Consider the following 14971-nt stretch of genomic DNA (forward strand, 5'->3'; position numbering starts at 1 on the left):
TTTTTACCTATACCGTTGGTACCTATATGCACCATGACAGCTGGCTATTCACCCTCCCCCTCCAGAATGCGCTGCAGCCGCTCCGAGACATCCTTGACCCTTGCACCAGGGAGGCAACATACCACCCTAGAGTCTCGCTTGCAGTCGCAGAAACGTCTATCTATTCCCTTTACAATAGAATCCCCTATCACTATAGCTGCCCCACTCTTTTTCCTGCCCTCCTGTGCAGCAGAGCCACCCCTGGTGCCATGGACTTGGCTGCTGCTGCCTTCCCTTGATGAGCCACCTCCCTCAACAGTACCCAAAACGGAGTATCTGTTTTGGAGGGAGGTGACCACAGAGGGACCCCTGCACTACCTGCTTTCCCTTGTTCTTCCTGATGGTCACCTATTCCCTATCTGCCTTTGTAGCCTTTACCTGCATTGTGACCAACTCACTAAACCTGCTATTCACGACATTGTAAGCATCGCGGATTCTCCAGAGTGAATCCATCCGCAGCTACAGTGTCGCAATGCGGTCTGTCAGGAACTGCAGCTGGATACATTTCCCGCACACGTAGTAGTTGGACACTGGTAGAATCAACCTCGTGAACCTTCTCTGAACAGCCTCCAATGCAAGTATATCCTTTGTTAACTACGGAGACCAAAACTGTACGTAGTACTCCAGGTGTGGCCTCCCCAATACCCTGTACAGTTGTAGCAGGACTTCTATGCTTTTCTACTCTTATCCCCCTTGCAATAAATAGCAACATTCCATTTGCCTTCCTGATTACTTGTTGTACCTGCATACTCACTTTTTTGTGCTTCATGCATTAGGACCCCCAGGTCTCGTTGTACTGCAGCACTTTTTGAAATTTTTCTCCATTTAAATTATAATTTGCTTTTCTATTTTTTTTCTGCCAAAGTGGATAACCTCACATTTTGCCACATTATACTCCATCCAAGATTCCAGACTTTCTGTCAGCATCCATGGATATGTCCTCACTCATCAGCAGGATAGTCTGACACATGGGTATACAGTCAAGTGGACATGGCCCTGGCAGTCCTCACCACTGACTGAAGTCTCATAGCTTCAGGTAAGACCAGGCCAAGGAAATCTGCTGTTTACCACCTACTGCAACCTCAACTGAAATAATCGGTGGTGCTTCATATTGGAGGAAACACTGAGGGAAGATTACTTTCCCACCTAGCCTTGTATCGTTGGCAAACTTGGATACATTGTACTCAGTCTCTTCACCTAAGTCATTAATCTAAATTGTAAATAGCTGAGGCCCATGCACTGATCCTTGTAGCACCCCACTATTAACAGCCTGCCAACTGGAAAATGACCCCTTTATTGCTACTCACTCTTCTGTCAATTAGCCAATCTTCTATCCATGCTGCCCCCAACCCCATGAGCCCTTATCGTGAGTAGCAAGCATTCTTTTATGTGGCATCTTATCAAATGCCTTTTGGAAATCCAAATATGCAACATCCATCTGGTTTCTTTAGACTTTATCTTCTTGGAGATGGTCATTGCCCGGCACTTGTGTGGCGTGAATGTTACTTGCCACTTATCAGCCCAAGCCTGGATGTTGTCCAGGTATTGCTACATATGGGCACGGACTGCTTCATTATCTGGAGTTGTGAATGGAACTGGACACTGCAATCATCACCATGGATTGGATCATCCACTTCTGACCTTATGATGGAGGGAAGGTCATTGATGAAGCAGCTGAAGATGATTGGTTTACGACACTGCCCTGTATGGGGCTGAGATGCCTCCAACAACTATGTCCTTTGTGCTAGGTATGACTCTAACCAGTGGCGTTTTCCCCCTGATTCCCATTGATTTAAATTTTACTAGGGCTCCTTGATGCCACACTTGGTCAAATGCTGCCTTGATGTCGAGGGCAGTCTCGCTCATCTCATGTCTGGAATTCAGCTCTTTTGTCCATGTTTTGACCAAGGCTGTAAAGAGGTCTGCGTACAGAGAGTCTCGAGGACAGAGAGTGGGGTGGTCTTGGACCTGGCCTGGAGACGGCGAAAGTTGAACAGGTTCCCACTGGTTCTGTAGTTGAGTTTGTTGACTGTGAGATGGAGCATGGTAGTGAGGAAGAGGGTTGAGGTGATGACGACGCGATTCCAGTGCAGCCTTCAGCCTCCTGAGGAAAAGAGTATTTGAAGACCAGGACCTCAAAACTACCACCAAGCTCATGGTCTACAGGGCTGTAGTAATACCCGCCCTCCTGAATGGCAGAGACATGGACCATGTACAGTAGACATCTCAAGTCGCTGGAAAAATACCACCAAAGATGTCTCCTCAAGATCCTACAAATCCTCTGGGAGGACAGACACACCAACATTAGTGTCCTTGACCAGGCCAACATCCCTAGTATTGAAGCACTGACCACACTTGATCAGCTCTACTGGGCAGGCCATATTGTTCGCATGCCAGACACGAGACTCCCAAAGCAAGTGCTCTACTCTGAACTCCTTCGTGGCAAACAAGCCAAAGGTGGGCAAAGGAAATGTTACAAGGACACCTTCAAAGCCTCCCTGATAGTGCAACATCCCCACTGACACCTGGGAATCCCTGGCCAAAGACCGCCCTAAGTGGAGGAAGTGCATCCGGGAGGGCGCTGAGCACCTCGAAGCTCATTGCCGAAAGCATGCAGAAATCAAGCGCAGGCAGTGGAAAGTGCATGCAGCAAACCAGTCCCACCCACCCCTTCCCTCAACGACTATCTGTCCCACTTGTGACAGAGATTGTGGTTCTCGTATTGGACTGTTCAGCCACCTAAGAACTAATTTTACGAATGGAAGCAAGTCTTCCTCGATTCCGAGGGACTGCCTGATGATGCACTCAATGTAACTTACGAGCAGAGAGGGCTAGCATTCTCATAAGCTGATCTGTCCAGCTAAAGTGATCTATTTTGATGTGCTCAGTGCCTTTACAACTCTGTTTTCCTCAACTTTACCTGCCTATTTTGAAAGTTTTTTGTTTTGAGCTATACTTAACCGACATATCGTGTAGCAGCACGAGTTTCCCCATGTGGATTTCTCCATTTACAATCTTGATGGAAGAGAACAGAAGAGTAAAGCAACATCAAAGAGCTGAGGACCGCTTGCTTTTAACCCCCTCATAATTTGTTGAAGTCCCTGAGACTGCGCCATCACTTTAATTCACTGAGGTGGTCTTGATCTATACCATGTTCGGCACAATGACCTGCAGTCCCAATTAAGTGCCAAGTCCAGTTAATTGCTATCCAAGCCAGTACAGCTCTGAATTTTTATGCTGCTGATCATGGACTGCTGTAACATCACCTAGGGTGCCATCCAAGCCAGCATTCAGCAGATCGCAGATACCATCTTCAGGAGTCCTGGAGATTTCACCCATTTTGTATTGACTCCGAGGCAGTATCTTCACAGCTATTTAGTTCTCTCATTGATGGTTCTCAAGTTCAAGGGGCAATATATATTGTCCATGTTGCATTGTAGACTCCTACTGGGATTCTTTAAATTTCCTCCATAGAAGGGGATTCCACTTTCTAACCAGTTAAATAAAATCTCATGTCGCTGCCAAATATGCAGGGAGTCTGTCATGAGAAATTTCAACCTCTCTGCTCTATTCAGGGAAGAAAATTACATTTTGGAGTGGCTCTGAAACGAGGTGTATCTCTCGTTTCCATGGCATATGACTGCACTTCAACTGCCAAACTGAACCTGATGGCCTACATCTTGGGGTTTTAAAAGAAGTAACTACAGAGATAGTGGCATTGTTTTTGATCATCCAGAATTCCCTAGATTTTAAAACTGTCCCTGTGGATTGGAAGGCAGCAAATCCTAGACCTGCTTTTCAAGAAAGAAGGGAAGAGAGAAATCAGGGATCTTTCGACCACTTAGCCTGACATCCGTAGTCGGGAAAATGCTAGAATCTGTTATTAGGGACATGGTAACAGGACACTTGGGAAAATTATAATATGAGCCGTGGCTCATTTGGTATCACTTGTGGGTTCATGTCCCACTCGAGAGACTTGAGCACAAAAATCTGGGTTTGACACTCCACTGAAGCACTGTCAGAGGTGTCATCTTTCAGATGAGACGTTAAACCGAGGCCCCATCTGCTCTTTCAGGTCGACGTAAAAGTTCCCATGGCACTATTCAAAGAAGAGCAGAGAAGTTATCAGTATCCTGGCAAATATTTATCTGTCAATCACCATCACTAAAAAAACATTATCTGGTCATTATCACATTGCTGTTTCTGGGAGCTTGCTGTGCATAAATTGGCTATTGAGTTTCCTGCATTACAACAGTGACTACACTTTTAAAGTACTTCATTAACTGTAAAGTGCTTTGCGATGTCCTGAGGTCCTGAAAGGCACGAAGAGGAATGCAAGTTATTTCCTTTCTGTCAGAACCACATTACCAGCAACAATCTCCTGCAGAACAAGAATGACATTGTAAATTGGAAAGTTTAACACAGGGTTTTTTTAATTGGAGGGAGTTTTGAGAACAGTTAAATGTTTTCATTTTTATACCCAGCATGTACATGGTATAAAATAACCTCAGGTTTATCTTCTGTACTACCAGCCATCTTTTTAAATCTCTCTGCTCCTTCCACTTTCACCTCTAACAATTAACATGATTAGCTCATGGTCTTTATAAAACACCAAGATAGTTTATCTGTTGAAGCCACTCTGGTGTTTCTGCCCCCTTACCCACTAAGCCAAACTCACTTAGTCAGCAAGCCAAACATTATCTACGACCCTATCCTGGCCATGCCCTGAACTCCTATCTTTCTCATTTTCTCCAGCAAAGTATTGGGAAGACTGAAACCATTGTCTTTGACCCTTGATACTAACTCCATCCTGTTCAGACTTTTTGGAACCTCAGCATCCTATTTGACCCTGAGCTGAGATTCCAACTACATATCCTCCCCATCATAATGATTGCCCATTTCCACCTCTACCATCGCCTGCCTCCGCCTGTACTTCAGCCCATTTGCTGCTGAAGCCCGTTTTCACTTCCAGAGGTCATTTTTTTCAATGCTTTCCTGGCCACCTTTGCATCCTTCATCCTCAACTTCGGATTATTAAAAACTCTGATGCCCTTATACAATCCTGCACCATGTCCCACTGTCCGGTCACCCTTGTCCTTGATGTTCGTTGGTTCCTGGTTCCCCAATGCCTCAAATTTAAAATCTTTATCCTAGTATTTAAATACCTTTTTAAGTAGCCTTGTGTCTGCCCATTTCTAAACTTTTCCAGCACAGCACTTTCCCATTTAAGAATAAGAACATAAGAATTAGGAGTAGGCCATTCAGCCCCTTGAGCCTGCTCTGCCATTCAATACGATCATGGCTGATCTTCTACCTCAACTCCATTTTCCTGCACTGTCCCCATATCCCTTGATTCCCTTAATATTCAAAAATCTATTGATCTCTGTCTGGACTATACTCAAAGACTGAACCTCCACAGACCTCCGGATAAGAATTTCTCCCTCCGCTCCAATTCTCTCTCTTTGCCTGTGGCCGAGGGAGCGCCCCCTCATTGCACCACTCTTGGCGCTGTGCATTCAGCCAAATAGGTCCCATGTCCTGGAATTTCCTCCCTAAACCCCTCTGCTTCATCACATCTTTCTCCTTGAAGACCTTTTAAACCCACTTCCTGTGACCGTTTTGTTTTGGCTCTGTTAAATGTTGTAATGTACTTTTGTGAAGAACTTTGGGATGTTTTTCTACATTAAACCTCTATTCTAAATCCAAGTTTTGGGCAATAACAGAGTGGAATAAGTTTAATTTTCAGTATGGGACACACATTAAATCTATTTGAATCAACCCCACCCAAGAATAGCCCATTTTGAAATTATTGCACAGAAACTGCCTGACCTGAGTGTTTCCAGAATTTTCTATTTTTCCAACTTCTGCAGTACAGGTATTAAAATTTTACAAATTTCTTGTTTGCTTATCATATGTTATCAATTTTAATACCTATATTTCAGGCCTGAAAGGTGCAATATCAAAGGACAATGAGAAAGAAAAAAAGATCAATAAATCTAAAAAGGACAATGAGGATGAGAAAAACAAGAGGTCAAAAACTAATTCACCACTTCACCCTAAGGCTGAGAAAGAACCAAATCACAGGTAACAACTGAATGAAATCTGTAACACTTTTGATGCAGAGAAGAGCTTGACATTGATGGTGTAATAAAGGGCTAAAGCATCCTGTGACATACATTGTTCAGACTGACCAATGTCTAGTCATAAGAATTTGGAACAGGAGTAGGCCATCTAGCCCCTCGAGCCTGCTCCGCTATTCAATAAGATCATGGCTGATCTGGCCGTTGACTCGGCTCCACTTACCCGCTTGCTCCCCGTAACCCTTAATTCCCTTATTTGTTAAAAATCTATCTATCTGTGACTTGAATACATTCAATGAGCTAGCCTCAACTGCTTCCTTGGGCAGAGAATTCCACAGATTCACAACCCTCTGGGAGAAGAAATTCCTTCTCAACTCTGTTTTAAATTGGCTCCCCCGTATTTTGAGGCAGTGCCCCCTAGTTCTAGTCTCCCCGACCAGTGGAAAATCAACCTCTCTGCCTCTATCTTGTCTATCCCTTTCATTATTTTAAATGTTTCTATAAGATCACCCCTCATCCTTCTGAACTCCAACGAGTAAAGACCCAGTCTATTCAATCTATCATCATAAGGTAACCCCCTCATCTCCAGAATCAGCCGAATGAATTGTCTCTGTACCCCCTCCAAAGCCAGTATATCCTTAAGTAAGGTGACCAAAACTGCACGCAGTACTCCAGGTGCGGCCTTACCAATACCCTATACAGTTGCAGCAGGACCTCCCTGCTTTTGTACTCCATCCCTCTCGCAATGAAGGCCAACATTCCATTCGCCTTCCTGATTGCCTGCTGCACCTGCAAACTAACCTTTTGGGTTTCATGCACAAGGATGCAGGTTAACTCAAAAGAGTTTCATGCACAAGGACCCCCAGGTCCCTCTGCACTGCAGCATGTTGTAATTTCTTCCCATTCAAATATTCCCTTTTACTGTTTTTTTTTCCCAAGGTAGATGACCTCACACTTTCCGACATTGTATTCCATCTGTCAAACCTTCGCCCATTCGCTTAACCTATCTAAATCTCTTAGCAGCCTCTCTGTGTCCTCTACATCCCGCTTTCCCACTAATCTTTGTGTCATCTGCAAATGTCATCTGTTACACTACACTCTGTCCCCTCTTCCAGGTTATCTATGTGTATTGTAAACAGTTGTGGTCCCAGCACCGATCCCTGTGGCACACCACTAACCACTGATCTCCAACCCGAAAAGGGCCCATTTATCTCGACTCTCTGCTTTCTGTTCGCCAGCCAATTCTCTATCCATGCTAATACATTTCCTCTGACTCCGTGTATCTCTATCTTCTGCAGTAACCTTTTGTGTGGCACCTTATCGAATGCCTTTTGGAAATCTAAATACACCACATCCATCGGTACACCTCTATCCACCATGCTCGTTATATCCTCAAAGAATTCCAGTAAATTAGTTAAACATGATTTCCCCTTCATGAATCCATGTTGCGTCTGCTTGATTGCACTATTCCTATCTAGATGTCCTGCTATTTCTTCCTTAATGATAGCTTCAAGCATTTTCCCCACTGCAGATGTTAAACTAACCGGCCTATAGTTATCTGCCTTTTTTTTTTTTTGCCCCCTTTTTTTTAATCGGAGGCGTTACATTAACTGCTTTCCAATCCGCTGGTACCTCCCCAGAGAATTTTGGTACATTATAACGAATGCATCTGCTATAACTTCTGACATCTCTTTTAATACCCTGGGATGCATTTCATCAGGACCAGGGGACTTGTCCATCTCGAGTCCCATTAGCCTGTCCAGCACTACCCCCCTCGTGATAGTGATTGTCTCAAGGTCCTCCCTTCCCACATTCCTATGACCAGCAATTTTTGGCATGGTTTTTGTGTCTTCCACTGTGAAGACCGAAGCAAAATAATTGTTTAAAGTCTCAGCCATTTTCACATTTCCCATTATTAAATCCCCCTTCTCATCTTCTAAGGGACCAACATTTACTTTAGTCACTCTTTTCCGTTTTATATATCTGTAAAAGCTTTTACTATCTGTTTTTATATTTTGCGCAAGTTTACCGTCATAATCTATCTTTCCTTTCTTTCTTGCTTTTTTAGTCATTCTTTGCTGTTGTTTAAAATTTTCCCAATCTTCTAGTTTCCCACTAACCTTGGCCACCTTATACGCATTGGTCTTTGATTTGATACTCTCCTTTATTTCCTTGGTTATCCACGGCTGGTTATCTCTTCTCTTACCACCCTTCTTTTTCACTGGAATATATTTTTGTTGCGCACTATGAAAGAGCTCCTTAAAAGTCCTCCACTGTTCCCCAATTGTGCCACCGTTTAGTCTGTGTTCCCAGTCTACTTTAGCCAACTTTCTGCCCTCATCCCACTGTAGTCCCCTTTGTTTAAGCATCGTACGCTCGTTTCTGACACAACTTCCTCACCCTCAATCTGTATTACAAATTCAACCATACTATGATCACTCATTCCGAGAGGATCTTTTACTAGGAGATCGTTTATTTTTCCTGTCTCATTACACAGGACCAGATCTAAGATAGCTTGCTCCTTTGTAAGTTCTGTAACATACTGTTCTCGGAAACAATCCCGTATGCATTCTATGAATTCCTCCTCCAGGCTACCCCGTGCGATTTGAGTTGACCAATCGATATGTAGGTTAAAATCCCCCATGACTACTGCCGTTCCTTTTTCACATGCCTCCATTATTCCCTTGATTATTGCCCGCCCCACCATGAAGTTATTATTTGGGGGCCTATAAGCTACGCCCACCAGTGACTTTTTTTCCCCTTACTATCTCTAATCTCCACCCACAATGATTCAACATTTTGTTCATTAGAGCCAATATCGTCTCTCACAACTGCCCTGATATCATCCTTTATTAACAGAGCTACCCCACCTCCTTTCCCTTCTTGTCTATCCTTCCGAATTGTCAGATACCCCTGTATGTTTAATTCCCAGTCTTGGCCACCCTGCAACCATGTTTCTGTAATGGCCACCAAATCATACCCATCTGTAATGATTTGTGCCGTCAACTCATTTACTTTATTTTGAATGCTACGTGCGTTTAGGTAGAGTGTTTTAATCCTAGTTTTTAATGCATGATTTTTAGTTTTGACCCCTTCTGCAGCCCCTTTATATTCCGTGGCCCTTTTTTTTTGCCTTGGGTTTCTCTGCCCTCCACTTTTACTCATCTCCTTTCTGTCTTTTGCTTTTGTCTCTTTTTTTGTTTCCCTCTGTCTCCCTGCAATGATTCCCATCCCCTGCCATATTAGTTTAACTCCTCCCCAACAGCACTATCAAACACTCCCCCTTGGACATTGGTTCCGGTCCTGCCCAGGTGCAGACCGTCCGGTTTGTACTGGTCCCACCTCCCTCAGAACCTGTTCCAATGCCCCAGGAATTTGAATCCCTCCCTGCTGCACCACTGCTCAAGCTACTTGGTACACTTACGTTCTCGTCTGTCTATATTTATAAAAGGTTTATAGACCTATGGAAAATGAGTAGCTCTGTATTCTCTTTTTCTTTTTCTTCCTTTCTCTCCCCATTCTTTTGCTCTCTTTCTCACTCTTGTGCCCCTCCCTCTCCTCTCACCTCATTGATCCTGACTTGATCGTATAATTGGGTCTTTAATGTACACTCTGACTACATAGAAACATGGAAAATAGGTGCAGGAGTAGGCCCTTCGAGCCTGCACCACCATTCAATAAGATCATGACTGATCATTCACCTCAGAACCCCTTTCCTGTTTCTCCATACCCCTTGATCTCTTTAGCTGTAAGAGCCATATCTAACTCCCTCTTGGCATCAACAACTCTCTGCGGTATTTCACAGGTTAACAACTCTGAGTGAAGAAGTTTCTCCTCATCTCAGTCCTAAATGGTGTGACCCTTATCCTTAGACTATGTCCCCTGGTCCTGGACATCCCCAACATCGGGAACATTCTTCCTGCATCTAACCTGTCAATCCCGTCAGAATTTTATATGTTTCTATGCGATCCCTTCTCATCCTTCTAAACTCCAGTGAATACAGGCCCAGTCGATCCAGTCTCACCTCATATGTCAGTCCTGCCATCCCGCGAATCAGTCTGGTGAACCTTCGCTGCACTCCCTCAATAGCAAGAACGTCCTTCCTCACATTAGGAGACCAAAACTGAACACACTATTCCAGGTGAGGCCTCACTAAGGCCCTGTACAACTGCAGTAAGACCTCCCTGCTCCTATACTCAAATCCCCTAGCTATGAAGGCCAACATACCATTTGCCGCCTTCACTGCCTGTTGTACCTGCATGCCAACTTTCAATGACTGATGTACCATGACACCCAGGTCTCGTTGCACCTCCCCTTTTCCTAATCTGCCACCATTCAGATAATCTGCCTTTGTGTTTTTGCCACCAAAGTGGATAACCTCACATTTATCCACATTATACTGCATCTGCCACGCGTTTGCCCACTCACCTAACCTGTCCAAGTCACCCTGCAGTCTTTTAGTGTCCTCACTACTCACCACCACCACCCAGCTTAGTGTCATCTGCAAACTTGGAGATATTACACTCAATTCCTTCATTTAAATCATTGATGTACACTGTAAATAGCTGGCGTCCCAGCACTGAGCCCTGCGGCACTCCACTAGTCACTGCCTGCCATTCTGAAAAGGACCTCTCTGTTTCCTGTCTGCCAACCAGTTCTCTATCCACGTCAGTACATTACACCCAGTACCATGTCCTATAATTTTGCACACCAATCTCTTGTGTGGGACATTTTGCAAGTCCAAAAACATCACATCCACTGGTTCTCCCTTGTGCACTCTACCAGTTACATCCTCAAAAAAATTCTAGAAGATTTGTCGAGCAGGATTTCCCTTTCAGAAATCCATGCTGACTTGGACCGATCTTGTCACTGCTTTCCAAATGTGCTGCTATTTCATCTTTAGTAATTGATTCCAACATTTTCCCCACTACTGATATCCGGCTAACTGGTCTATAATTATACGTTTTCTCTCTCCCTCCTTTCTTAAAAAGTGGTGTTACATTAGCTACCCTCCAGCCCATAGGAACCGAACCAGAGTCGATAGACTGTTGGAAAATGATCACCAATGCATCCACTATTTCTAGGGCTACTTCCTTAAGTACTCTGGGATGCAGACTATCAAGCCCCGGGGATTTATCGACCTTCAATCCCATCAATTTCCCGAACACAATTTCCCGCCTAATAAGGATTTCCTTCAGTTCCTCCTTTCCACTAGACCCTTGGTCCCCTAGTATTTCTGGAAGGTTATTCGTGTCTTTCTTCGTGAAGACAGAACCAAAGTATTTGTTTAACTGGTCCGCCATTTCTTTGTTCTCCATTATAAATTCACCTGAATCTGACTGCAAGGGACCTATGTTTGTTTTCACTAATCTTTTTCTCTTCACATATCTTGGAAGCTTTTGCAGTCAATTTTTATGTTGCCAGCAAGCTTCCTCTCATACTCTATTTTCCCCCTTCCAATTAAACCATTTAACCTCCTCTGCTGTATTACAAAATTTTCCCAGTCCTCAGGTTTCTGCTTTTTCTGGCCAATTTATATGCCTCTTCCTTGGCTAGAGTGGACAAGGGAGAACCAGTTGATGTGGTGTATTTGGACTTTCAGAAGACTTTCGACAAGGTCCCACACAAGAGATTAATGTGCAAAGTTAAAGCACATGGGATTGGGGGTAGTGTGCTGACATGGATTGAGAACTGGTTGGCAGACAGGAAGCAAAGAGTAGGAGTAAATGGGGACTTTTCAGAATGGCAGGCAGTGACTAGTGGGGTACCGCAAGGTTCTGTGCTGGGGCTCCAGCTGTTTATATTGTACATTAATGATTTAGACAAGGGGATTAAATGTAGTATCTCCAAATTTGCGGATGACACTAAGTTGGGTGGCAGTGTGAGCTGCGAGGAGGATGCTATGAGGCTGCAGAGTGACTTGGATAGGTTAGGTGAGTGGGCAAATGCATGGCAGATGAAGTATAATGTGGATAAATGTGAGGTTATCCACTTTGGTGGTAAAAACAGAGAGACAGACTATTATCTGAATGGTGACAGATTAGGAAAAGGGGAGGTGCAACGAGACCTGGGTGTCATGGTACATCAGTCATTGAAGGTTGGCATGCAGGTACAACAGGCGGTTAAGAAAGCAAATGGCATGTTGGCCTTCATAGCGAGGGGATTTGAGTACAGGGGCTAGGAGGTGTTACTACAGTTGTACAGGGCCTTGGTGAGGCTACACCTGGAGTATTGTGTACAGTTTTGGTCTCCTAACTTGAGGAAGGACATTCTTGCGATTGAGGGAGTGCAGCGAAGGTTCACCAGACTGATTCCCGGGATGGCGGGACTGACATATCAAGAAAGACTGGATCCACTGGGCTTGTATTCACTGGAAGAATGAGAGGGGATCTCATAGAAACGTTTAAAATTCTGACGGGTTTAGACAGGTTAGATGCAGGAAGAATGTTCCCAATGTTGGGAAAGTCCAGAACCAGGGGTCACAGTCTAAGGATAAGGGGTAAGCCATTTAGGACCGAGATGAGGAGAAACTTCTTCACCCAGAGTGGTGAACCTGTGGAATTATCTACCACAGAAAGTTGTTGAGGCCAATTCACTAAATATATTCAAAAAGGAGTTAGATGTAGTCCTTACTACTCGGGGGGGGGGGGGGGGTCAATGGGTATGGTGAGAAAGCAGGAATGGGGTGCTGAAGTTGCATGTTCAGCCATGAACTCATTGAATTGCGGTGCAGGCTTGAAGGGCCGAATGACCAACTCATGCACCTATTTTCTATGTTTCTGTCTATGTTAACACTATCCTTTATTTCCCTTGTTAGCCATGGTTGAGCCACCTTCCCAGTTTTACTTTTACTCCAGACAGGGATGTACAATTGTTGAAGTTCATCCATGTGATCTTTAAATGTTTAATGTTTAATGACTCAGCAGTTGCGTCCTTTAATGTTTTCGCTGTCTCGCTTGTGTATTGTGTACCATTGGGTCGACCGTTGTATAAATATCAGATTTATTAAGTGATGTGTTTATACAATAATTAAGTGAATTGCATTTTTAAATTATTTCAATTGAAAATTTAAATGCCTGGATGGCGGGGGCGGATGGATGGATGTCAACTTGATGCTTATTTTTCTTTTGGGTCCCTCCCAAACTTTCTGGAAATGATTCAAACCTGTAGTTGCAGCCAGCTCTGTAAAGCAGTCATTTGTCTATGTATGATATTCCTGGCCAAAAGCTGGAGGAACTAATTGGGACTTATCCTCCATAAAATGGTCACTTTTGTATTCTATAATATATGGCCAATTAATTCCCTTTAATTTGGATGGTCAGGCCTCAATTGCTGGAGTCTTTCTGATTTCATTCAAATCCTGAGTTGCTTATTGTTTTGTGCTGATAGATCTGCTGAAGTCCTCTGAACCTTGTTTTCATGCTGGGTAGGAGTCGGTGGCTACTGATTTATAGATATTCCACTCTTCTCGTTGAGCAGTCTTCAATTAAAAGCCTGCCACACAGATTTTTCAACCAGAGAAACTAAGTGATCATTTAGCATTCCAATCATTGTTTGTGTACACCTGTAGTGTGGAGCATGAAATCACAGGCAGCCTGCTTTGGAAGTTTAAACCAGGATTTGTGTTCCCCCCCCCCTTCTCATTTCTTTCCTCCATTAAAAAAATATATATATTTGTCGGTTTGCAGGAAACGCAAGAAAAATGTGGCAGAAAATGACCTGAACAAAAAGCACAAGGAAGACATCTCAAAGCTGGAAATAAACAAAGAAGTACAAATTGAGCAAAGGGTAAATCATGGTAGAAATGATGCTTTCTGGCTTTTTTCCTCCCCATATTCTCCTCCTCTTGTTGCAGGTGTGCAGTTTTCAGGGTGCTGCCCATCCTCCAGTACCTTACCCATTTGCCATTCTTGTGTGACCCAAGGCTGCTGTTTTATGATGGAGGGTATCAAGGCAAAGTCTCTTGGTCGACATGCACACCTCTATTCCAGTGATGCTGAAGCAATTTATAACATCTCATTGGCTGTGATCAGCCAAATCATTATACAATGCAGATCAAACCTGAGACCTTACAACTTTGTACCGCTTTGGTGCATTTACCCAGTAGGCTGTTGGGAGAAAACCTGGAAATAATGTCTGTTCAAAGCAGGGACTTTTCCTGGACCCAGAGTGAGGGAAAGGTTAGAGTATGTTTTTATTGGTTTGTAATGTATGTATGCCTGGGTTTACCTGCCACCAGGGGGAGTGACTGTTGGAGGTAATTGGGCCACAGACACAAACGTGCAGCCCTTGCATATAAACGAAGCCTCCATGTTTAATCCTCACTTTGAGAGCTAATAAAGTAGAGTCAGGTTGCACCTGATTGAGTTCACGGTACTAAGCCTATTGAGTTACTGCATACGCAACGTTTGGCGACAAGGTACAATACGAACTTTCACGCACAAAAAAAATGAGCACAGTTGCAATACTGGAGCGATTCGTGGAGGGAGAAGACTGAGGATTTTATAGATCGCCTCGACCAGTACTTCGTGGCCAACAAGATGGATGAAGACACTGATGCAATTAGGTGCAGGGCGGTTTTCCTCACGGTTTGTGGTCCAAAAATCTATGGCCTCATAAAGAATCTGCTTTCACCTGCATGTCCAATGAAAAAGACCTATGAGGAATTGTGTGCTCTGAAGGCATCATTATCTTGAGATATGCTTTTACAACCATGTTCGTTCTGAGGGCCAGGACGTGGCGGAATTTGTTGCTGACCTGAGACGTCTCGCTGGGTCGTGTAAGTTTGGAACCGCGTTGGAAGACATGTTGTGCGACGCCTTTGTAATAGGCATAAACCATGGTGATCCTGC

The 14971-nt window shown here is 44.0% G+C and overlaps 1 protein-coding gene across 2 annotated transcripts in view; it reads left to right on the forward strand.

Annotated features, from left to right (window-relative positions):
* The window catches only part of LOC139277143 (DNA topoisomerase 1-like), a 198133-nt gene that overhangs the window by 12546 nt on the left and 170616 nt on the right, over positions 1-14971 (forward strand). For both annotated transcript variants that reach the window (XM_070895198.1, XM_070895203.1), the window contains exons 3-4: positions 5982-6123; positions 13808-13907. In XM_070895198.1, coding sequence (XP_070751299.1) covers positions 5982-6123; positions 13808-13907 — 242 coding nt within the window. The remainder of the gene's footprint in view (positions 1-5981; positions 6124-13807; positions 13908-14971) is intronic.

The sequence above is a fragment of the Pristiophorus japonicus genome, chromosome 1 (genome assembly GCF_044704955.1).
Source record: "Pristiophorus japonicus isolate sPriJap1 chromosome 1, sPriJap1.hap1, whole genome shotgun sequence".
Classification (NCBI taxonomy): domain Eukaryota; kingdom Metazoa; phylum Chordata; class Chondrichthyes; family Pristiophoridae; genus Pristiophorus; species Pristiophorus japonicus.